Source organism: Topomyia yanbarensis, chromosome 2 (genome assembly GCF_030247195.1).
Source record: "Topomyia yanbarensis strain Yona2022 chromosome 2, ASM3024719v1, whole genome shotgun sequence".
Taxonomy (NCBI): domain Eukaryota; kingdom Metazoa; phylum Arthropoda; class Insecta; order Diptera; family Culicidae; genus Topomyia; species Topomyia yanbarensis.
This window is the reverse complement of record NC_080671.1, coordinates 43,562,666-43,589,547: the sequence shown is the minus strand read 5'-3', so window position 1 is coordinate 43,589,547 and position 26,882 is coordinate 43,562,666. Positions and strand designations below refer to the sequence as shown.

At 37.5% G+C, this 26,882-nt stretch overlaps 1 protein-coding gene across 2 annotated transcripts in view; it reads left to right on the top strand.

Annotated features, from left to right (window-relative positions):
- LOC131683690 (piezo-type mechanosensitive ion channel component-like) overlaps window positions 1–26,882 on the top strand; it is a 135,325-nt gene that overhangs the window by 49,193 nt on the left and 59,250 nt on the right. For both annotated transcript variants that reach the window (XM_058965903.1, XM_058965902.1), the window contains exon 3: window positions 25,481–25,575. In XM_058965903.1, coding sequence (XP_058821886.1) covers window positions 25,512–25,575 — 64 coding nt within the window. In that variant the 5' untranslated portion in view covers window positions 25,481–25,511. The remainder of the gene's footprint in view (window positions 1–25,480; window positions 25,576–26,882) is intronic.

Genomic DNA, 26,882 nt, shown 5'->3' with positions numbered 1-26,882 from the left:
ACATGTTAGCGTGAATTCACAATAGTGTTAATAGCGTACTATAGTAAACTCTAAATAAAAGTTATCTATTACGGGGCCAATAAATCAAGTACCGTCATCATGCATTATAAAGATTCTAGGGAATTATGCTTTATGATTTATTTTACCAGTTCGCGGTTATCGATTTTCAGACCTCTTACTTTTATTTGTTTTGAAGTAACAAAAAATTGTGAATCTTTCCTTAACTTACCCACAGCCGTCATTATAGTCGATAATTAATTAATACTTTCAAACATTGCATAATTGTTGGAAAAGCATACAATAATTTCCGCTGCTATGAATAACAAACTCGTTTCAAGATTTTATTTTAAGATAACAAGACGTGAACTAAACCATTTTCTTTCTAGCACTCGTTTTGAGCACTAGTTCAAACCAAAAAGGATTTACTTAAGTGAGCATACATAACTTTTGTTGGCCGATTTAGAATTAACGATAGTTTGCAGTTAACACTACTGTAAATCCACTGTACTATTTAGATGTACGGTAGATTGTTCTTTCAAAAACGTTTACAAATCCAATAGAATTGCCATGACTTCCGGTATTATCACACTCAATGACTATTTCTCAGTTGATTTTACCATAAGAGATTGAACGTTGCAAACGTGATCTCTTAAAATCACTATTTCTCATTTGTCACTTCATACTTTGATTTATCGTAAATAGTTTGTTTGCAGCACTTTTAGAACTTTGTACAACGAATATTTTTGCTGAAATAACAAAGTTATTATCTCGTCTATTTGAAAAGTTATGAACGATTTTTGTTGAAAAATGTACCATTTTCAAAAATTAATTATTTATTTTACAGAAATAACGCTCCCGCAGTTTTTTCACCAAAAGCTCCGATCTTTCAAATAAAATTAAAAGATTGAAAATACATTTGCAATGTTTAAAGATATGTAGCTTTGTTTTTTTTGTTTTGAAAATCGCCTGTAACTATGCAAACAAAAGAGATAGAAACTTCATAGCTTCGGCAAAAATGTGTATTTACAAAAGTTCTAAAAACCTCTAGAACAAAGTATTAGCGACAAATTAACACATAAAAAGATATTAATAGAAAACCAATTTTCAAAGAGCCACCCTACCTTAAATATTGCAAAAATTATAGCACATGAACCATTAGAGATAGCCACATAGTTTCTTAAGAAAAGTTGCTTCAATTTGATTGATTTATAACTTTGTAGAACGCTTTGTAGCTGAATTTTACATATCTAAGAAGTTGATACTTTGAACACCCTAACCACAAGGACCACCCTAATTCAACTAATATAAAAAAATCGGCAAGAAAGAAGAATGTTTGCCGAAGATACTATATATCTAAAACCATCGGTTTAGGCGCAAACAGTTTTGTCTTCCTAAATACAGCTTTGGGACCATAGTGCACTCTTTTCTAGAATCTGAACAGTACACCACAGATCAGGTATCAGATTCACGGTCCGCGCACGATCATGCCAGAACACACGAATATGCGGAAGGCACACGGTTATAAAGTAGAATTTATGCACGCGAAGTTACATACACGTTAGCACACGCGATCGAGCACGTTAACGCACAAATGCTCGAGTCCTTCGCGATGATACACGCGATCGCGAAGTCTCAACGGCACATATCTTAACCTTACAATGAATATCACATTCAGAATCACGGCCCACTGCAATTGGCCTTAAGCAGCGTTTTAGTAGGTAACATTTCCTGTCTTAAAATGAGTCATCTAAAACTAACATCCAAGTGCGCATCAACTTTGCATATCTTGTTTATTTTGTTGACGTTTGATGAGCCAATATGACATTGATGTGTTTCGGAATGCTAAAAATAATTGCACCTATAATATTTTGCCATTATTATATTATTTGAAATTTGATTTCTAAGAAAAGTCTGAACTAAGGATGGAAATAGTTGTCATTTTTTATTTCATGATATATCAAAGCCCCACTACTCAATGATTATCAAAGCCAGCGAAAACAATTGAAGTAATACTCCATAATCTCTAGAATCATCAAATCTTCTCAATGTTCGCTTTGAATTGACGGCGTTTTACTTTCCCCAAAATTGTCAACAACTTGAAACACCTCATTGTGCGTTATTCTGATTTGATCAATATACCAAAGAAACAATCGTATCGGGCATCAATACCGGTGAATGTACATTCCGTGCACTGTTGCTCAGTTGCTGAATCGATCGTAACCCGATCAGAAACACATAACAGAAATATTTCAAAACTATGTCTCGCATTGCTACTTGTTATAAATTTCTGTTATTTTAACTACTAACGAGACCTAATTTATAACACAATAGGTTACAAAAAATGTGTTCTGTTATAATCTTGTTATTTCATTCTGATCGGGAATGTACGTGTATTGAGACTTTAAGCAGCGGCCATGAATCATTATACAACGTAATTAGTATCTATAGATATATCTTTTCCCATTGTACCCAGTTCGCATACAACCTATCTTTGTCACTGGTTTGATTCACATAGCCACTGTCCGATGGGTAATTGACGGTGAATTATTAAAGATTTCCCAGCAATTGTTGATTTTACTAAATTGGCATTTTTTAACAACCGACTGGTATCCGATCACGTATACTATGGAGTAATAGTAATACAAAAATTAATGCGTCACACAATATCTTGTAATAGGAAAAAATCCACGAAGTTCCGTTTAATGCTGAAGGTTTGGTCGACAACATTGGACGGCAATTCGGTTGATTCCAAGCGGTGATGTCATATTCTAACTAAAGAAGCCATATGGAACTACGAGATAAAGTGAGCCGGTCAACATTGCTTGATTATAAAATTCATATAAAAAATACGCCGGTTCGTTGTCCCATACTAACAAAGTCTGCATGTGTTTCGTCAGAGGTGTGTCAACTAAGCCAGTAAACAAGTGGAAGTTTTTGGTTTAAGTTTTTTCAGATTTGTTTGCATGAAAAGAGGGGGGCATTACAGAAACGCATAAATCTTGCGCAGTGTGAATTAACAATTGCAACAATGTACAAGAAAGCAAATTAAGATTTAAGAATGTCGAAATCTATATGGAATGTAGTTTCAAGGAAAAAAAAAGTTCATTGCAGTCAATAAGGCCCCTTCGTGTTTCACGAATTGAATTGATCATTTTTGTTATCTCGAAAAGGTTCCGCGATTGTGTATTAGAATTGACCTATAGCATGAGCGATTCTGCTAGATTCAATCATTTTTTATTGGTTGTAGAAAGCAACGTCTAAAAATCGTATTCTCTATATTTACTATTAGATGAACGGCAAGCACTATGAATAAAACATTAATTCAAGCGCATGCTGTACTCGGAATGATAATCGAATGAACGCATTTAAAACAAATTTATTGCTTAAACTAATGAGCCGCGGCACCTTGCATTGCTTTTGATGTTGAGATTGCACCCAGTGGAATAGTTTTCCTCGTGTCTTCCACATTGAGATGATTGTTTTCTTGGCAAGATTTACAAATAGAACCTATAACTCATAACGTTTCTTTGCAAGGAATTTTCAAAGAATCTTCCTATCCCACCTATGTGTGCCTTCTATATGAAACGGCAGCCCTAGGTATGTGCCAGCCATTAACTTTTTTTTCATGACCTAAGATTAACTCGCCACCGTAGATTTAATTTCAAATCCGGTTGAATATAGCGACACACAATCATTTGGTGGATGTCAAAGCAGATAGGTATGTGCTGGAAGAAATTTACTAACATATTTATAGAATTCCATCTTGCCGTTAGATCGGTCAAGCTGATGTCATCAATTTCGGGAGCAGTTTGTTATATCATGATTCTTTGTATTTGTTTTTTTTTGTCGGACAAATTAGATCTCTACAGGTTGAAAATCATTTTAAATACATGTAATTTTGAGATAATAAAATAATGAGCTATTTTCTTGACCTAAGACTTGTAGAACGCTCAGCATTCCAAAGAAAAGTAAATAAATGTGAGCAGGTCTACTGTACACACATTCAATCGAGAAATTGAATATGAAGGAAAACAAATATTTGGTCTTCCTTTTAGCACAACATTTCAACCGGTTATTTCATTGCGATTTATATATTCTAAGCGATTCTTCGGAAGGTACCCCAAAATATTCAGCATATTTTCAAACAATTTTGTTTCCAAAATTTGCCGCTATACACTTCATCCCCTGGGCTGATTAAATTGACGGTATTGCAAACAACTCATTATTGCTCAACTTATTTTTCATCACAAATTGAGTTTTCCGATCGGAATAAAATGATGTGGTAATTCCAGTAAAATTATTACCCAAAGTAGCTGATATAATAATTATTATTATTCCAGTAAAACTATTACCCAAAGTAGCTGGCATAATAAGGAACAACTAGTGAAAATTGCAGATTGATTGATTAATTAGTTCCTGAGATATCGTGATCGCCGTGAATGAACTTTTCAACAAAATACAACTTCGAAATAATCGAGTTTGACTATCGGTGCAGCTAGTCAAAGGTCCAGCGTACCAAACACTACGCACCGCCTACGAGTGAGCAATGGGTAGCGGTCTATGAATAGCTGTAACTCAAGTTGTGGTATTTTCAATCCTAATGAAATTTTGAGAAAATTTTCCTCGGCGTATGTAATTACAGAATATCTAATTTACAAAAATTCGTTTTTTCAGCCTGCAAAAATGTGTAACCCCTTAAGGTAAAATTGAATGAAAACAAAACACAAACACCGGTTTAACCGCTCTAACTTCTTTAAACGTATTCTGCAAGAGTATAGAAACAATACTAGCTCATTGATAATGCCTGTTCTGCGTTATTGCTTCAGTAATAGAAGTTATTCTTAGTACCTACTATATATAGTAGGTTGGGCAATAATGTGTTAACAAGAATTACTACATAGTTTTATCGTAAATCTCCATCTAAGCTAGGAAAATATCCATTCATTTTCTATTACATATAATTGTAACCCATCTTAAGAGAAAGTTGCGTTAAGGAGTTTTAATACTGTAGAGAACGTGAGCGTATTTCAGAAATTTTTTTAATGAAGGGATATATGTAAAAAGGGATTTATAAAACTAGTTTTATAAATCGCAAGATGGTGGCTTTGCGGCATATTCTCGCTGGCGAGTTTTTTTTTGGAAAAGGTACCACGGCCGGAAAACTAACTTTTTTTTAAATTTTTGACCTATAGCAAAAAACATTTTTTTTCATTTTTTTCAAACAATAACAAGCGACGTGCGTTGATTCATTTCAATATTTTGATTTTTCGCGAAATGGCGCAATTTCCAATATACCGCGAAAAAAAGTCATAGAAAAAAAATCATGGATAAAAAAATCATACCCTTTCTTCCTTGAATTATAGCTTGCATTAATTGCGATCGATTGATGTATAAATAAGTATATGTCATCGCTTTGAATTCAAAGTTATAAGCTGAATAAATTTTTACCACGCCTGCTTAAAGCTGCATCAATCATGTTGGTCCACGCGGGTTCGCGGCAACACAAGCTATTTTCTCCTTCAATCCGTTATTCGAAATCCGTGTACGACGACGTTCAGCGTGGAATAACTTACTTACAAACGGCAGGCCGACACGTTTTTTAAACGGGTCATATTTTTGTCGAACATTTTTTTCGCGAAATGCATCTGGATTTGATTTTGCGGTGATTACTACCGAAAATGGGTCTTCCATTTTACCTATTTTGAGTTGCTGTAATTTCGACTCTAACTTCTAGAACTAGCAGCCAGAAAAGTAGACTAGAACCAATTAAATTCAACAATGTGGCAAACCTAAAAATAAAGGTAATTAAGTTTTTTCGCCCGTTTACAACAATACTTAAGATATAATATTATTATGCACTTCACGAAATACGATTCACAGTACAATTAATATTGATATTATGATAGTAATAATATATTAATTAATAGTTCTTCGGTAATATTTTTTATTTTCAAATAAAATTCCAAAATTTTGTCGAAGACACCAACTTCTACCTCGTCAGTAAACCATACTTAATTTTAATTTTTGCAAATTGTTTACATTTTTGGCGTTCCCGATCACTGTGCTAAGCCATCGCGCACAGGTTTCAAATATACAAAAACGGGATGGATACTTCCATAATCTTTCATAAGGGTTGTTTTTCCTATTCTGTGAAGTTACTAGTTTAATAATCAATCCACCTTAAAGTGCCCTGGGCTTGGGTGATGAGCCTAATGGGCGCGTACTCTTGCTTGGTCGATAAGAGTGGGAGATCCGAGCGAGTGCTGGTTCATTGACCTCTGAATCTCATGACTAATAATCGTTCGATCGAGTGTTTTGGCGGGCGGCTGATATGGATGTTTCTACTTTCCAATGGGGGAACATGCTGGTTCGGTTGTTCGGGGACTCATTTGATCTTGAGCATAGTGATCGAGTCATTCGATTCGGATCGATGGACTGTCATCTATAAGAGATGATCAGACTGAAGGTGGGTGTTTTTATCTCTTAAATCGCTCTGTCGCTCTGGCTCGTGAAGATGGCGAGTAACACTCGTTTATAACGAATCAGATTCGCTGTTTTCAGAAACAGAGATGACAATCTCTTATGGATGGAACCTTCTCTTAAACATACTGTTCAGCCACTAGTTAATGCTCAACTAGATCAACTTAATAAACTGAAACACGTAGTTTTTGAAGAAATCCAATCCACGTGAACCACATCACCAAACACCTAAAAGTAGTTTAGATGCATGTAATATCTATTTCTGTGTTATCTATTATCTTATCTATTCTATTATCTATTAATATCTATTTCTTTATCCCTCTCGCAGGAGGATTGACGGTATTGTAAACATCATCAGGCCACAATAGACTAAATAGAATTATCTAAATGAAAGGACCCTTCGCTCTTTTCGGTTTCTATTTGCACCAAGTGCTACTACTAGAGGTTAATTAGTTCTTATGTCAATAATCCACCAATCATTATGACGCAAGATTTTATTTATATAAGAAGCCCGCTTCAAGATGTTGATTACAATATGCCTCGATAGTGGTGTATCGAGGAGGCCGGGAGGGCTGATAGGAGCCTTTTTTCTGTTCTTTATCTTTCTTCTATTCACCCGCTCATAAACAACAATCAACTAGTAACAAATAGATAATTGAGAAAGGATGTGCTATGTGTGGTGGTTGGGTATTCAAGTATTAGTAGTGTTTGAAGTACTAATATATGTCTTTCATGTTATGATCATAACTTTAGCTGTATCTTGTACCTGTTTTATCTATTGCGTCTCTCATATATTGTCTTTTATCTCTTCTTTTCGAATCCTATACTGCCATTCTACTCTCGCCTTCAGCTGGGTCAGCAAAGATGGTGATAGCCAACTTCTTAACACTCACACATTCTCAAACGCGGTCTCAACGCGGAACCTACAAAAATGCCCACGCGCGCGCGATTACGAATCGGTCACGTCCGGAGGTCTACCCTTGATCCCAGAAGCCTGGGTCCATGCCTTCCGCTGGACCAATTGGGCAAATACGCTCATACCTATACGGCGGCACGTCTCATGGCGACATAACCGGGAAGCTCATCGATATAAGGGATCCCACCCTCTGCCAGAATTCTGGCCGCACACCGAAAATTTAATATCAGACTCACGGTTCGCGCGACCATTCAAGAACACACAACACACGCAAATATGTTAGAAAATCACGTTAGCGTACAAACGTTAGAACCCCTCGCGATTTTCTAAACAACCTACGCCCACCAACTCGCAAGCATGATTATACCCCGGTGATAAGGTTAACGTCTCAGCGCTCATAAACTTACCAACGCGATCTCAAGCGTTAATCTACAAACTCCCGCGTTCACGCCATCATGAATCGGAATCGTCCGGAAGTCTCTATCCTCGGTACCAACAGTCTAGGTCCATGTTAATTTTAAAAAAAAAAATAAATAAAATTGAAGAATTAAAAAAAAATTGCTCCCATATCCACTAGACAAAACGTTCCATGGTGACATGACCGGGAACTCTAGTGATATCGGATAACTCACTCCCTGTCAGAATGTGATCCGTACACCAAACTAAATATCAGAATGACGGTCCGCGAATATATGAATGGCCGCAGGGTTTCAAAATCGAATTTATACACGCGAAGTCACATACACGCGAGCACACGCGACAAACACGTCAACATACGAACGCTTAAGCCCTTCGCGATCATCTACGCACACCTATGCCCGCTATCGCGCAAACTTGATAACACTCCGGTAATTATGTGAACGTTTTAGTACTTACGAAGTTACGAACGCGAATCCGCAAACGCACGCGATCATGAATCGGTCACGTCCGGAAATCTTTAGCCTTCATTCTAGTAATTTAGGTCCATACATTCAGTTGGACCAATCAAAAAAATAAAGCTCATATCCACTAGACCACACGCTCTACGGCGACATCGCCGGGAACTCGTGATATGGAAGATCTAACTTTCATTTAGCATCTGAGCCGTACACCAAATATAAAGTATTAGATTCACGGTCCGCGCACGATTATCCAAAGAACACACGCGAATATGCGAAATGCACACGGTTATAAAATAGATTTTATATACGCGAGGTTACATACACGTTAGCACACGCGACATACAAACCCACACGCGATCGAACACGTTAACGTACAAATGCTCGAACTCTTCGCGATGATACATGCGATCGCGAGTCCCTACGTCCGCACATACCTGAACCGTACAATGAATATCACATTCAGAATCACGGCCCGCTACAATTGGCCTAATGCAGTGTTTTATTGGGCGACATTGCCTGTCTCGTCTGCAAATTGTAGTATGTGATTCTAACGGGGAGCCCTTCCGAGAACCTAGCTCTACAGCTCCAGTAGGACAACACTCGAAAAAAAAAATCAATCCACCTTAAAGTGAGAAGAATTGCTCATTTGTGCATATATTTTTTTCTTTCAGTAGAGTTGGAACAAAATGTTAAGAAAAAAAGCATCGCTGAAGACATCGCATCTCTGTATCTTGGTTTCAAATCGCTTTCTTTGGTAATTTTCTAGAGTTTTCAAATGTGGTATTCTTTTTATTTGACACGACTCAATGCGTTAGCTTTACTGAACCGTGGATAAAAAGACAGGTGGGTAATGCCTGTTACATAACCGGAGTGTCATGACTACACTTCGGTTTGTTAACTCAAATCTAATGATTTTCAACAATATTACGTTTTTAAATTATTCTTTATTATAATTATGGTTACTTTGAAAAGAACCTTTGATGTTCGATGGAATCGAAGATCTTTGGACTTTTGTTCTATATATTCATGTTGTCTATTGTTCATGAATGCGATTTTGATATGATTGATGTAGGCCGTTAACCGGTTTTAATTTTAGTATGTATTGCATTTTGCATATGACAAATTATGCTGCTAGACCAATCAAACGAAGTTTAGGTACACACTAACAGAGATAATACTATAAAAAATCCATAAACAAATATCCATTCGAAATTTTGCCAAAACAAGTGAGTTGTCGCTCAGGATCGGAAACATTTTTTAAAAATATAAATTTAAAATATATTTAAAAATGACCGTTAAAACGGAAGAAAAATTGTTTTCGAGTTGTGTCTGTTAGTCTATGGTATTGGTCCGTATTATGAAAAGTACGAAATATATCTGCAGTTTTCTACATTGACATTTTTGACAAACGAGATCAATACATGTATCTCCAAGCAGAGTTAAAAATATTCAAATTCATTGAATGAAAATTGATCATATTCAGGCGCATTCATTTTCAATATTCAGTGACGCAGCTGAAAACGTCAAACGAACAAACCACCCATTCATCCATGCATATTTTCATTCGTCTCCGATTATTTCACGAAGCTATCGTGCAGCAACGAATCAAACACATCAAAGTAGGCCCTGGCACAATGTAAGCGATGATGATTGTTGTTTCATATGCTTTATCGGCATTTGAAAACATTTTCCTAGTTAATTAGTGTAATGAATATATTGTACGATATTCAACTGAATGAATAAGATGGATAGATGAATGAATATTTTTTCTATTCACCGCGAGTCGCAACAGGTTCATTTTCAGCCGTCAAAAAAGAGCTTCGATTATTTTTAACTCTGTCTCCAAGTATACTAGCTTGAGAAGAAGTAGTTAAAATACGAAGCTTTGGACATTCCTTCATGAAATGAACAAATTTCATGTTTTCCTACTATATAAAGTCTGTGTTAAAATCTCTCGAAACAACAATCGGAATATTTATATCCGTATATAAATTACGTGTAACTAAAAACTATCCTTCTTCAATAGTTGTATATGGCGAAATTTATACAACAATCAGCAACGTTTTAACCAGTTTTGGCACAATTTCCGTTGCACAAATGTTCCCGTTACTATCCACCAGAGACAAATTCTCGTCATGCTCTTCACTAACTTGCTCATGGATTCATGGATAATAGCCATTGTAGATGCAGTTGTACTTTGATAAATTGCAACACAACCTATTCTAGAATGATGACGCTTGGATTCGATGACGTATTTGAAAAGCAGCTTTCGTTTGATTTCAGAATTTATTCAGTTCAAGATATGCGGCTCGATGCATGAAATTAGCGGGAACCAATCATGAACGAGCTTCGGTCAGATATTTTGAAATCGATTTTTTTCGTTGTGTATGTTAAAGTGCGAATACGAAATTATTTCGACACATTCAACAGGGCATAACTTTTTTACCATTGGGTAAAAATCAACCGAATTTTGCACACTTTCTCATTGATGTGTATTGTTTACATGCTGTCAAACTCGAAGTCGTGTTTTTCGATTCAACGAAAATGGAGGTGAACCAACGCGAGTCGAGAGAACAAATTCTTTCCAAACACCTGGAATTTCCTGATCTGTCGCACCGGTAGTTGGGAAAACTGTTGAACATTCACCATTCAACCGTCTCCAGAGTATTGAAGCGGTTCCAGGAGCGGTTGACGTTGGACCATGGCAAAGGAGCTGGAAGAAAACCGGGACCGGAGAACAAAAAGACGGAGGGAAAGGTGAAGCGGATGATTAAAGCAAATCCCAACGTCTCAAGCCGTGATTTGGCTAAAAAGATCGGCATGTCGCAGAGCTACGTCCAGAATGCAAAGAAGAGAGCTGGACTACATACATACAAAGTACAGAACTTCCCAAACCGCGATGAGCGGCAACAATCGATGGCTAAAACTCGGGCACGGAAGCTCTACGAGATGATGCTGACAAAATATGGCTGCTGTGTGATGGACGACGAAACGTATATAAAAGCCGATTTTAAGCAAATTCCGGGGTTGGAGTTTTTCACCGGCAAGAGCAAGTTCTATGTGGACGACAAATTTAAGAAGAAGAAAATGTCGAAGTTCGCCTTCAAATATCTCATTTGGCAGGCCATCTGCTCTTGCGGACTGAGGAGTGAGCCTTTCGTGACGAAGGGCACAGTAAATGGCGAGATCTACAAATCTGAGTGCCTCGAGAAGCGCCTTTTGCCGTTCTTGCAGCAGCACGACGAAGCTCCGCTATTTTGGACAGATTTGGCATCATACCACTATTCTAAAAGTGTCCTGGAATGGTATGAGGCCAATTCTGTCCATTTTGTTCCAAAGGACATGAATCCGCCAAACTGTCCGGAGCTGCGCCCGGTGGAGCAGTACTGGGCAATGATGAAGCGGGAACTTCGGAAGAGCAAGAAGACAGTCAAAGACGAGAAGGACATGTTAAGAAAATGGAAAAAAAACTGAGAAACTGGTACCGGACGACACTGTAAAGACTGTGATGGAGGGCATCAAGCGAAAATGCGTTCAATTTTACACTCAAGACTCCATCGATTAATTTTTCTTTTGATTTTTGAAGTAACTATATGTATAAAACTACACTAAAATTTTGGTTTGATTTTAAACATTATAAGAAAATTGGCATGACATTTTCGGTGTCGCAATAATTTCGTGTTCGGCCTTTACTTTCGAACCATCGAAAATAAAACTAATGGAACAAAAATATTTCTGAAAATTTGAAGTGAAGTCGAAACTTGTGGCTTAGAATTTAGAACTAGTTTTGTAGTTAAATAAGTGCTATGTTGGCTGTTAAGCATTTTCCAATTTAAGTCGATTGCGTTTCTTACAGTGAAGCTAGATATTTTAATTGAATACCTACCCAATTTCTTTAAAAGTGGAACAGCCTCTAAATCAGAAACAAGTACGATAAATGTAGCTTGGGCACTAGTATTCTGATTTTCACTAGTCAGAGTGAGTAACTAGAACTATTGTTGGATATACAAAAAATATCTATATTATATAAAGCAAATTTGGATGCGGACTAAATGAGACACCGAAAATGAAAATCGTGAAAACAGATCATGTTTTGTAGAACCCGTTTTAAACATATTAGAATGTAAAAATAGAATATAAACTTCAAGCGTAAAAATCGGACAGGAGCTCTTCGATATAAGAGTCGATTAAAAACAATCTTCAGTATAAAAACACTAAGATATATCTGATTCTTACAAAGGACTCTTAATCTTGAAGGCAACGTTATACGAATTTTCCTGCGAGAGAATTATACTGGAGGTTCATCCTTGCCTACTTTTTTGGGTGAGAACTTTCTAAGCGATTCTTATGCTGAAGGACCCCTGCCCGATTTTTACGCTTGATTTTTATATTCGACTTTTACATTCTAAGATCTGGTATGGGAAAAATACATTCGAAATTCATTCATCTGTATTCATCTTCTGATACATCTCATGCTACCAACCGTTGTGTTTGTCTCACGAAGTAAACGCCAGGAAGTATACACTGAGCTTGTTGCAAAGCTCATTAACGATAGCAGCTGTGCGGCACTCAATTGACTCCCGTTCGTTCTAAGTCGGAGAGCCTCTCATTCTCTCAATATTTTCTAAGAATGATGGTTGGACGTGAGTGAATCAGATTGGAATATTATTGTTTTGGTTTGCGAGCCACTCGATGAGTCTAATCTTGATTCAATCATTATATCCAATCATTGAATCGTTCAATCGGTTTTCTATCCTTTGTAGAGGTAATATATGGGTAGAAGTGCAAAGGTAAAATAGCTCAAGATGCAGGATTTTTAATTTTTACATACGCAAGCTTATCGTTTAACGGCTAGCGTGACCTACAAGTTACTGACTTTATTTCGTCTGTATCATGTTGAAGTACTTTTTACTATTTCAGTAGGGGAATCGGGGGCAAGTCCGACACCCTAAGTGCAATCATTTTTCTAAAATACCACGATTCTCCAAAAATTGTATATTCTGTGCATAATGCTTGTTTAGATGGTTCTTAACAAGATATATTTTTTTCAGTGTTTCAAAAAATTGGATTCATTAAAAATTATTGGTTGCCAAAGGGAGAAAAATAACATTTTAAAAACGCTGCGGGTAAGACCGACACCCCGAAGTGGCAAGAGCGACACCCTTGTTAGCTTTCTTTTTGTCCAATTTTTCATTAAAAATGTGTTGTGTATGTGTGATAAAGTGTAATTATGTGTATATGAGTATGTGTGATGCAAATGCATGCTTTCTGGAATATCATCGCGTAGCAAGAGGAAAAGCATACGAATGTGTGGTGTGAATAAATAATGTTCAACACTTGGTTTTCTCCATTAATCTTTTCTAGCTTTATTACCGCTTGTGAAGCCATTCTAAGAAGTAAGATCCGTTCTGCAAGAAGAATATATCCCCTGTTACTAAGATTCATTCACTTAGAAGTAACATACCCTTTTGTAGTGAGCTATCCGGTTCGTGTTATGATTTTTCGGAACTCTGTTGATCAACAATCCGGCAGAATAGATTAGAATGTGCGGCAAAATACTGGTAATTCTCAAAGCTTTTGTGCTGTTAAAACCTTGAAATGTTTCAACTAAAAATAACATCCAAGTGCGCATCAACTTTGCTTTCGCATATTTTGTTTATTTTGTGACGTTGGATGAATCTATATGACATATATGTGTCTCGAAATACTCAAAATAATCGTACTAATGATATCCTGTTATTATTGTATGATTTAAAATTTGATATCTGGGAAAAGTTATGGGGTGTCGGGCTTACCCACGGTATCGGACTTGCCCCCAATTCCCCTATTCATTAAGCTGTCTATCTTTTGTGCAGTTAAAATATTATCGTTACAGTTGAAAACTGGAAAATCCTATCAGCGACAATTTTTTTCTCTTTTGTTCAATGCTAATTCACGACGTCGGGAGTAGTGTGTTCTATTGCTAAAAACAAAAGAAAATACGATTGTGTCTGGTTGGATTTTCCAGTTTTCAACTACAACCACAATATTAAACAATGGCTTTGGATATCATGACGTACATGACATTCAAGGTTATAAAGTTCAAAAATAGTGTACGAGGTGTTATAACGACCAAAGGGTAAATTTGAAAAAAAAAATGCATCAAAACATCTAAAATGATCCCAACGGAACATACCTGTAAATACTATTAAATCCTAGTCAAACCAGCCACAATCAGTTTTAAATGAAGCAATGAGCCGCGATCGGTTGTTTTATTTGATTCGAAATTCTGACAGAAACCTCAAGCCAGCTTAAATTCTGAATGTGCTTTACTGGAATGAAACCAGCTTCTTCGGTAACTACCGATCGAGGTAACCCCATATAGTTTAAAAACTCTTTAATCGCGTATAAACACGCTTAATTGCTAAATTGGACAATATCTATTGACAAACTGAGTTTTATTAGATTCTGAGATGATTATGACTTTCATTGCTTTAGTTTTCGACAAATTTACTAAAAAAATCAGGTTGGACAAGGAAAAGTTTGTTTCAAATACTAATGCCCAACTAATGACTAATGACTACTAAATGTCCAACTGATGACTAAATTTGCGAAAATAACTCCTACAACATTTTTTGTAGGATTTATCATTTTTAGACAATAGCCATTTGAAAAACATTGGTTAAAAAAGTTTGACCCTCTCAAAAGCTTGTCTAGATCATTTTTGGAAAAAAAAAGTATGCAAAGTGGCTTTTTGTGACAAATTTCTCATGTACAGAAAGTTTCATTAAAATCTGAGAGGGTGCTGCCAACATTTGTTCGAGTTGGTGCGAAATTCGTCATATTATAAATGGATATGTCATAAAAGATGGATGAACTGACCTGACCATTAAAACGTTTCTGTTGGAAAAGCCTTTGCACTCCGTAACACAATTAAAACTACTTTTAGAAAAATACTAAAACAAGGTGGTCTAATTCTTAAGGCTAAATATCATCAATATCAAGTATATCATGTAGAGCTTTTTTCTCGGCTTGCTTTTTTCATTGTAGGACTTATCGACTCTCCAAAACAAGGTTATTGGATGCGTGGTACGCAGTTTTTGAACACACCCTTTTATTTTTACGAGCATTACATTCATTTGCTTTCACACATAAATAACGAGCATAATCAATAACAATAAATCAAGGAGTTACCATGATTTTGCGAAAAAAAATTTGACATAAAGTAGCCCCCTTGTGGGGGTGACTTTACGCCAATTTTAGCTCTTTAGATTTCACGTTCAATCTTGATTTTCCAAAAGTTCTTTTCAATGACTTTGGAGGTACTTGTGCCATATGTAAAACATCGAACAGTTTCAAATTTGAAGTTACGTGATCGTAGTTCTTGAGTGTAATGTACAAAACGTTCTATTTTTGGCGTAAAGTAATCACCGATGACGGTATTTCAAAACCCACTCGTCAAACTCGTTCCAAAAACAAAGATAATTACAAAAATATTGATATCCGTCATTATCCCGACGAACTAGTTATGAAAAAAAAAGTTCAACAGACGTATTTTTGGGGTCAATACGTTTTTATGTACAACGTATCCAACACTTAAATTTATTTAGCGCAGCTCTGTCTACAAATCAATATAATCTTAACAATAGCAAAACAAACTTTAATTTCGTTTTTACTCTTAATTTACTATAATAAACAGCTGTGCTATTGCTACTACGTAGGGTGAGGAAATTAAGCTCCGTAGCGGTATAATGAATTTGTTTATATAAACATCGCGTTAGCCTTTTAAAAGAATTAATTTTAAATTTAACAATTTCTATCGCTTTCCGAATGCGACGATACTATCTCAAATCATTCCCAAAAGCGACGTCCAGTCCTTGCCTATGAAGCAATGATTATTATAGACATCATATGTCACAGACACAGTATTCAAACTGTGCTATATTTTCATGTAATTTCCCGGCTTATAATCACCAAAAGGCTTCCGAGCCGAACAAGAAGTTTTAAGAAAAATCTAATTCCTACAGCTCTGCGTAAACGATATATACAGCGCCTCATACTTATTATTGGAATTACATACAAGGAACCCTCTCAATGAGTCAACAAATGCATTCGATGAGTGAGCGAATTTTGATTCATCCAGAATTGAAGTCCTGCCTGTTTGCTGACGTTCGGTTCGTTTCAAGTATTTTTTTAACCACTCACTTACATAGTGCGTTCGCTGACCGTTCGGAGTGCACAAACATGGTGGTTGAGAGAGGATTCATCGCATCCTCTCATGGTTCGTTGCTCCATGCTCACTATGACGATTGTGTGCGGCTGAACCAAGGATGAATGGCTATCAGATGCAATCAAACGAATGAGTGAATTTTCCCATGCCTGTCTAAGATATTTTCAATGGGTTTTGAAAAGCATCCTTGCGACTTTTATTTTCGGTCGCTCGAATATAAATGTTAGATTTTTGAAAACGTTAAATAAACCCCATAAAATCGATAAAGGCTAGGTAATGCGTAAGACTAGAGATGGGCCATTCGTTCGCGAACGGTTCAAGTGAACTGGTTCTTCGAAGAGAATGAGCGAACGGAAGTTCTTCTTAAAAGAACGGTAGTTCTCAATTCTCTTCAAAGCGAATGAACTGAACCTGACCTAAAGCCGTTTGGCGAATTTCTCGGACCGATTTTTAGGCGAACGAATGAAATGAACCGACTTGCCGTCCCACAAACCGCTCTCTGTGCTCTCCCAGAATGGAACCGGCGAAGAACGACTCATCACATTCTCTATTTCTCTAGTTATACATCATGAAGAAATCGCTACCCTTGATGAACTTGTTAAGCATACAGGGGTATAATAGTTTGGCAGCATCTGTTTGGTTCCTCTCCAAGAATCGAATGTTTTGAGAGACATTCGCTAGATACAAGTAAATTATCAGCTGAACGGAAGAACGGTTCATCTGAACTAGTTCTTTTTACAGAACTGTTCAGTCGGGAATGGTTCTTCGAAGTGAACTGTTTCGCCCATCTCTACGTAAGACAGAGCCTCTTCCCAGCAACTCCTATCCCTACCTCCCCGTGGTACTGGCCGAGAACTACGATTTACCTTAGGGAAGATCGGGTAACCAACCCCGGTGGGAACTTTGTTCGTAGGCTGACAGAGAAGGGGAGGTTTGATGCTGCAAGCCTGAGCGTCTGATTTCCAGGAGGAGCGGCTCAAAACAGCGTCTGTTCCCCATGTTAGGGGCGGCTGATCATCGCCCGAGTGCCAGTGAAGGACTCTAAGCTCAACTGTTGACTATGGTCCTCCGGAAAGTTAGGGGGTTGGTGTCAGGCTCTGCGAGCCAGTCGTAAAAAACCAATTGCAGCGAAAAGTCAACAAGATAAGAATGCGAACCGATAGCAATGGCGACGACCACTGCAACGAAGAAGGGAGGAAGAGGGGGTGACCCCACGCTGCACACAGCAAGCTGCGCTCCTGTTAAAATATGTAAAAACCGCCGGTATTAGGTTGAAGACTTTTAGAATGATGGCATAACCTTTCTACATGAGAGAGACAAAAATGTGCCTACATAAGTCAATTTTTTATGGTGCATCAAATCTCGATGATTCATACAATTAAAACCCATTTGACATTAAAGTTAATTTTAATTTTTAATTTTAATAAAAGTAAAATTGCTGTGTGACCGCACTCTTCAACCCGTAAATCCGGAACCGCAGCTCCGATCGACAAAAAATCAATAGCAACCGATGGGAAGGTTTTACACTTGTACCTATCATTTGAAACTAAGTTTGTGAACATCGAACCAGCAATCTCTGAGAAATACAGGAGGCATTTTTTGCAACTTACACACCCAGACAGAATTATACGACTCAGGATTGGGCCGACTGAGTTTTCAAAAATTCGTTTTTTCTGGGCAGTCTAATATACATACACACAGACATATCTCGACGAACTGAGTCGAATAGTATATGACACTCGGTCCTCCGGGCCTCGGTTGGAAAGCCAGTTTTTGGAGCAATCAGGGCCGTCTTAAAACCACTCGGGCCTCTGGGCACAACTGAGCTGAACAGGTATAAACTGATGTAGAGTAGGATGATCAAAAAATGATCCCCAGCATCAAGGAACCATCTATGCCATCTTGAGATTTATTTTTCAAATTTAAGCCAAATCATTTAACCATGTGAAAATATTAAAAATACTGCAGAAATCGAATTATATGCAGAAAAATTTATATTTCCATCACTATAGGTGGCAGTGGCGGATCCAGGGGGAGGGTCCTGGGGGTCCAGACCCCCTCCGAAATTTTTTAACTTGTTAAGAAATTTTAAAACGATTTCTATTTTAAATTCGTTCTAAGCTCAAAATCGTTCTAAATCAGATTTAACCACTAAGACTTACTTGAGGTTATTAGATATTACGTATTGTACACTGAACATTTCAAAATCGAAATTTCAGACCTCCTCCGAAATTTTTTTTCATGATCCGCCCCTGATAGGTGGCATTGTAAATGTCCAGGTACCGTCGAAAAACGGAAGATGATTTTGATAGATCTTAAAAAGGTATTAGCATTTCTAACCAATCTGACCGAAAGTGGCAAAGAGTCTAACACACTAACTATATGCGGTTGTGGGAGTTCGAGGCGAGCAGTGTTATGGACTTACCAGCTGCGCAATTTCCCCATATGATATAGTATGATCTTAATATTTGTAAGACGCTGTTTGAGGCTGAAGAGTGTCTCCGTCAATAATGAGGAATGATGGAGTAAGGTGGGTTAAACGTCAACACTACAATGTCGACTATTCATTCAATAATTGTCCTTATACACTATAACCAACTAGGAAAAATATTTAGCAATATGCCAATAACATTCAACTTGGTAATAGATGACGACTACATGATTTACAAAAGTTACATTGATTCGTACAATGTTGTTCTCGATTTTTTACTGTTCCTGATATGATGCAGCTGGAAAAAGTCAATTGCTAGCTTGACAAAAAAGCCCCATTTTTTCAATCATAATTCAACTACATTTACAGATGACAATGTCAGTGGCGTAGCCAGGGGGGGGGGTTTGGGGGTTAAACCCCCCCCCCCCAAACCAAAATTAATTGGATTGAAAAAAAAAATGATGCTGACGAATTTAATTTAATATTCCACAAAATATTTTTGGAAAAATATTCTCTGATCACTACATTGAGAACTGTGTTTAAAGCGTCATGAGAACTTTTGGAAAATTGTGGGAAGGGGATCTTGTAACTTATCTCTTAGCCAAAATCCCATAGTTGTCAAATTACTTCAATGTAATATAAAATAACTGTCTGAATTATTATGAGCTCATTTTTGGAAAGATGCTTCAAAATATGGATTAGAGACAATTTTTCGAATGGGAATCTAAATTTGAATAGGTTGATTGCATATAAAACATAAGCTTGTTTACCGAAAACTTACATACATTTCAACATTTGCTGAAAATGTATTTTTTTTAGATTGTGTAGAGTTTAGACAACAATTCAATATGGTTAACAACAAGAATAACATTTCAGAAACTAGTTGAAAGCTGATGTAATTTTGTCTCTAGCAGGTCAGGATCGGTTTTATGAGCATTGGATTTTTGTTGTATTATCAACTGTATGAATAGCCTCTTAGCAGGATACAATGAATGGCGTACTAAAATTTTGTGTGCTACGTACTAGTACTGCAAGTTGTGAGGTTGACTAATGAAGAAAAGTAAAATTAATGCTCGATAAATTTTTAACGGTCACGATCACATTCATTCGAAACTGCCAAATTTCGATGTTAAGTAACATTGAAGAATTTCAAAACGTAAAACAGTTCATCTGCTGATAGAATAATTTTTACGGTTAATCTTCCTAGAAGTAATTATAGACAAGAATTAGTCTTCAACCAAATTTGGGTCGAGACTTAATGTCTCCAGCAAAGTTTTCCAGTTCCAGCAAAGTGCTATTTCAAACAATTTTGTCAAAGACATAAATATCCCACATATTCAGAGTATCGAAATATAGTAGTAGAAAACCTTTACTTTTATAGTGAACGGTTCGGAGAGGCGAAGATAGCAAACAAGTACATTATAAGTAATATTAATATGCTCATATTCAACAAATTAGTAACTCTACGACGGCGCTGGTAGTTAAGTGGCAAGTCTAAGGTTTTGATGGTAGAGTCGCCTCTCTGATGTCGGTGATAGAGACAGAAAGAAAAATAAATAAGTAAAAATAATTAGCCTTTTCACCTTTCGAAATTATACAACATGTAAACCCAAACATAAATGCATAAAAATTTTAGGTTAAAAAAAATCATTTCAATACAAGTCATGTAAAACAGTCGAAATAGGAAATACAATGAATGCACGCTGCCGTGAGACACAAATCCTCGACTACTGATTCCTGATTTTAACGGCCTAAAATATTTATGATAAGGCGGAGTGTCGTACATAAATAACATAATTGATTCTGGACTAGATTACGACGGCATAGCGAAAAATGCCTAATCTGGCCGCGAAAGTATCGTGAAATCTCAAGAAGTCCAGGAGTTATTTTTAAAGGTTTTCATGAAGATTTGTCGATTCACATTCTTGATGTGATGAAGAAATTAAAATTTGCCACATGCGCGGATCGCTTGCCAAACAAGGATTGTGTACCGAATTTCGACATCTTCTTCCACTTTCTGTACAACTTCAATATGCAAAGTTTACCACTTTGTTGCCTCCTTTCGAACTTTCTATACGTATTGAAGAAAATATTTCATTGGAGCGAATAAAGGCGCTTTAACCCAGGCTCATTAGCCACGGCTAAATACCTCTGTCCCATCTCAGAAGCTTAGGACAAAAGGAGTGACATTAATCCTCTTAGCCAAGTCACTCCTAACGATTTAATAAACCTCCATCAAATTGAAACGGTCGGTACGGTTGTCCACGTTTCTCCCAAAATGACTCGTTGATTAAATTCTTCATCATTTTCATTCTGTACTCTTCACAGTTGCCCTGACCACTTTAATGATTGTATCACATACCATATGTGCCACAAATATTAATACTGATAAGAAAAATTGTAAGCGAGCTTCTGCAATTTTCCAGGTTTCTTACATGTATTGGCTGTGTATGTGTAGACTATACTAGCCTAGTATTGTAAAAAACATTTTATTATTTTTGCTCAAAATGATTTGAAATCGAAATGTTGATTTGACATTTGAATTGGTCCAATACCATCCAGGTCATGTAGTGCGTCGTTCCCTACCGCTACCATCACTCCGTTTGATTGTCTGATGCTCTTTAAACGTCACATGGGATAAGGTGCAATGTGTGATCCATTGTTACCCCACACGCTAAAGAGTTATAAAAAATTAAGTGCTGCTATTTTTTGGAACTAAGCCTTCAAAATGATTCTATATTCATCCTAAGTTGCGGGCCCCATAAAAGCCCGGGGCTCCTGGCCCTGGTCCAGTGTGCCCATGTGTAAAAACGGTACTGGGAGCAATTGCATAACCTTTCTATATGAGAAAGGCAAAAATAATATCAGTCAATTTACACGCTACTAATTAATCTCTTTGCATCTTTTTATCTTTACTTGGCATGTCATTTTTTTTAACATATCTTAAATTAGATTCATACTAACACTCACTAACGCAATCAATTTCCTATTTCTTCGCACACGCTCGCAATCTAATCGCAATAACACAAACCTAGTCATAAACGCGAACATGCAATTGTAATCATCCCCACATACTTACGCCCGCGATCCTGCCAACAATAAAACATGCGATCATTCACGCGAAGTTACACTCTAGCACACGCGACCTACAAACGTCTCCGCGACTTACAAACATCAACGCGATCGAACACGTTAACTTACAAACGCTCGAGCTATTCGCTATGATACGCAAAGGCGAACATACAATCACGGCCATACACGTACAACCCCCTAGAAACAATTGAGGTTTTATGGCACTCTTGAAGCACTTCTTAAAACTGCGCTATAAAACCAAAATTGTTACTTGGGCTACGTTCAAAACTTCGCAAACACTGAAACGCCCCAATGATTTGGTGAACGCTATAGCACTTCTAATCTGATTAACGCGGTCTCATGAGCGCACAAATAAACGCTCATTCCCACGCGATCGTATAGTCCCTGCGCCCGAACATCTGAACCGCACGCTCAATATTACAATAAGAATCACGACTCGTCGCAATTGACCTTAGGTAGTGTTTTAGTGGGTGACATTCCCTGTCTCCCATCTACAATTGTAGCGGGTGATTGTAATGAGAATAGAAAAAACCTGTTTTAATCCACCTAGCGGTGCAATTGTGCCTTTCTCATTTCTCTAAACTATGGCACGGAGGCTTTTTATGTTCAACATAATTGTGGAAATGTCCATTACATTCTTAGTACACTTTGCACTTATACACAATGGCATGCCAGCCACGAACTTGATGAGCTACGTGTCGACGGTGAAACACTTGAAACAAAAAAATATCATACTTCATTAGCCTAATCAGCATTAGATCAATGTTATCTGCTTGCTAACTCATTTTGTCATGCGGGGGTGGGTATGTGAGGAGGGCGAAAGTCCCATGAACGAACGACTCCCCAGCTTAAATTGGTATGCTTTGTGATATAGTGGTGGTTTAAAGATGATGGGGTTGAAAGGGAGGGGTATAAAGGCTGGATGGGGTGGTGGTCTGAAGGGTGATTTAAGGAGATTTTTAAAGGAGGGGAGTGAACATAAGGGGGGGGGGTGTAATCCCTCTCCGTAAACCATCAACTACGCCCTTGTTAAAATCCAGAAACCTTATGCGAGTCGAAAAAAAAATTTGGATTAGGTTGACGTTTTTCGGAGTGATTGCGTAACCTTTCTATATGAGAAAGGCAAAAATGTGCCAAAATCCAAAAAAGTGAATCGTCGTCAAATTTTTTTCGAGTTTGCATCAAATCTCGACGTTTCATGCACCTTGAACACATTTAGCATCAAAAATAAAAATTCTATTTTTAATTTTTCCTATAGTTTATATTAGAAATTTCTGTGTGGCCGCACTCTGAAACCCGTAATTCCGGAACCAGAATTCCGATCGATCCAAAATTCAATAGCAGCCGATGGGAAGGTTGCACCTTTCATTTGAGACTAAGTTTGGGCAAATCGGTTCAACCATCTCTGAGAAAAATGAGTGACATTATTTGACACATACGCACATACATACACACACACACATACACACACATACACACACATACACACACACATACATACATACACACACATACAGATTTTTTCCGATCTCGACGAACTGAGTCGAATGGGATATGACACTCGGCCCTCCGGGCCGGGATTAGGTTGACGTTTTTCAGAGTGATTGCATAACCTTTCTATATGAGAAAGGCAAAAATGTGCCAAAATCCAAAAAAGTGAATCGTAGTCAAATTTTTTTTTCGAGTTTGCATCAAATCTCGACGTTTCATGCACCTTGAACACATTTAGCATCAAAAATAAAAATTCAGTTTTTAATTTTTCCTATAGTTTATATGAGAAATTTCTGTGTGGCCGCACTCTGAAACCCGTAATTCCGGAACCAGAATTCCGATCGATCCAAAATTCAATAGCAGCCGATGGGAAGGTTGCACCTTTCATTTGAGACTAAGTTTGGGCAAATCGGTCCAGCCATCTCTGAGAAAAATGAGTGACATTATTTGACACATACGCACATACATACACACACACACATACACACACACACATACACACACACATACATACATACACACACACATACAGACTTTTTCCGATCTCGACGAACTGAGTCGAATGGGATATGACACTCGGCCCTCCGGGCCGGGATTAGGTTGACGTTTTTCAGAGTGATTGCATAACCTTTCTATATGAGAAAGGCAAAAAATAGAAGAAAAATATTTTATGTTCGTTGAAACACAGCTGATTAAGAACATAAAAAGAAAATTTGATAGTTTTTCCTGTATTTTTATTATCTATGACTTGTGTGAATCTAGATATGATTATTTGTCTATCTCTGTATCGTACATTCGAAAACAAATAGTCAAAACCTGTTTTAATCCGCCTAGTGGTGCAACTGTGCCTATCTCATTTCTCCAAACTGTGATTCCATGGCTGATTAGTGATAATGTTCGATATAATATTGGAAATGCCTACTACATCACTTAGTGCACTTTGCACCTATATACAATGGCTCGCCAGCTAGTGTGATGTAAATTGTGAGGAGGTAAGGGAAGGGAAGAGGGGGTGACCCCACGCTGCACACAGCAAGCAGCGCTCCTGCTAAAATCTACAAAAACCGCCGGTATTAGGTTGAGGACTTTCAGAATGATGGCATAACCTTTCTACATGAGAAAGACAAAACTGTGCCTACAAAGGTCAATATTCGTTAATTTTTTTTGATAGTGCATCAAATCTCGACGATTCATACAATTAAAAGCCATTTGACATTAAATTTAATTTTAATAAATTTATATGTAAAATTGCTGTTTAGCCGCACTCTTCAACCCGTAAATCCGGAACCGGAACTCCGATCGACAAAAAAAATCAATAGCAACCTATGGGAAGGTTTTACACTTCTGAGAAATACAGGAGGTATTTTTTGCAACTGACACACCCAGACATTTTCCGATCTCGATAAACTGAGTTGAATGGTTCCAGGCCGGGACAAGGTTGCCGATTTTCAGAGTGATGTCATAACATAATCTATGAATACCTAGAAAACCGTTGAACTTACAGAAACCCAAAAAATACTTCGGTGTACAATGATCTAGATTTGATTTAGGGGTTGGCTCGTAAGTTATGAATTATTTTTTGCAAAAAGGCGCACCCAAATATGTCCCTTTGTTAACGACACTAGTTCCGTCGCATGAATTACCGTTACCATAATATGCATTAATTAATTAAACCTACCTATCCATCGAGTTAGCATAAACATGTGCTAGCGTGGGACAGGTCCGTTAGGCAGTACCATTCGCGTATATGCCTTTCGAGGAGGACTGTGGCTTTTCGCCACACTGCCCAGTAAAGTCATAAGATAGCCTTCCAAAGATTGATATTACTTTCACCCTTGCGGTTTATTGCTCATATGGGATTAATTATCGCGTGGAAAGTTAGTAAGTGGCTGCTTCTAGCAGACACCCAGCTTGATTATGTTAAGTAATTAGTCGTTTCACGTTGAATAAAACATTTTTTTTTTCAAATCTAATTTCAGGAGTGCAAGAGGAGTTGGATTTCGTACCACAATGGCCAACTACTTCGTCTGTTTGGTGATTCAGCGATTAGTACTACCGCTCATTCTGGCAATTTGTAAGTATGAAGGAATTCTCTGATTCGAGTAGAAGGGCACACCCCCTATCAAACGAAAGAAAGCAGCAATGTCCACAGAAAATCAGTGCATGATTTACAAGAATTTACTAGACTAGAATACTTTTGACATGTACGAAAACAGGTCAACTGATAACAGAAAGGTGTATTCTTGGGCTCTGGCAATGCTTTGGGATGCCTAACGAGAGACATAAACATAATAATAAATCCAATCTAGCATAGTTATGCTTTGACATGATGGACGAGCCGTCAATTATAGATATTTGGTTGGTTTACTATCCTATGTATATGTCGTGTTGAATTCCTACTTCCGTTGTGAATGGAAGCTATTTATGCTCTGTTGGCAACAATGTAGGATTTTACTCAAAACAAAGGAAAACACAAAGGTTGCATGGGAAATAGATCGTGAAACAACCAACATCCACCGGTTGTGTGAGGTAAATGTAGCAAATAAAGGAAGCGGAAAGTGGCAATATAGCCGTGGTCGCCCTTAGGTCTCATCCTTCCCCCATTACCACCAACACCACCACTACCACCAGCGCTATCTTGTTATCCTTCCTGGCGACTTACATAATGAACTTTTACACGCGGTTTATTTATTCGCTTTGTTGTCCTATTCAATGATGGCAGTGATTTTCGCTTCCTGGTCGTGTGCGGTTTTGTACTATCCCACCGCCTCGGATAGAAAATAGTATAAAAAATTGTACCCCGATTGTGCAGATGTATCGAGAAGATATGCTGATCTGTCTGTAACTTTAAAAATCGTACCTTCAAAACGCGATTGATTACATTTTCATATTTGTCTCCAATAATTTACAAAAAAAGAGAAAAATTTCTCGTAAACATTTCGAAGGTCCTATTCGTCGAGTGTCTTCTCATTTTCCTAACTCAGAACCGCTGTTGAGAGACATACTATATTTGCCAACATCGTTAGTCCCATATCCTCTTACTGTTATCGGGCTTTTCCGCCAGATCGATGTCACCGCCATACGTATCCTATGTTCCACATGTTTTCACCAGACCAACTTACTCGATGTGTAGAAGAAAACATAGACAGACACTATCACGTTGCCTGCCGTCTTACCTTTCACGATTTTCTTTCGGTTGGAAATCCATGAATGAAAATCCACTATCTGCGATTCATTGGGCACACATAGCCAACAAACATGCGAGAGTTTACTAGCTAGCAGCGCGACGAATGGATACATGATTAATCACACCTTGTTGCGTGATTTTCTTTTGACGTTTGACAAGAATTTTAAATCTGTTCAACACGTGGCACGTGCAGC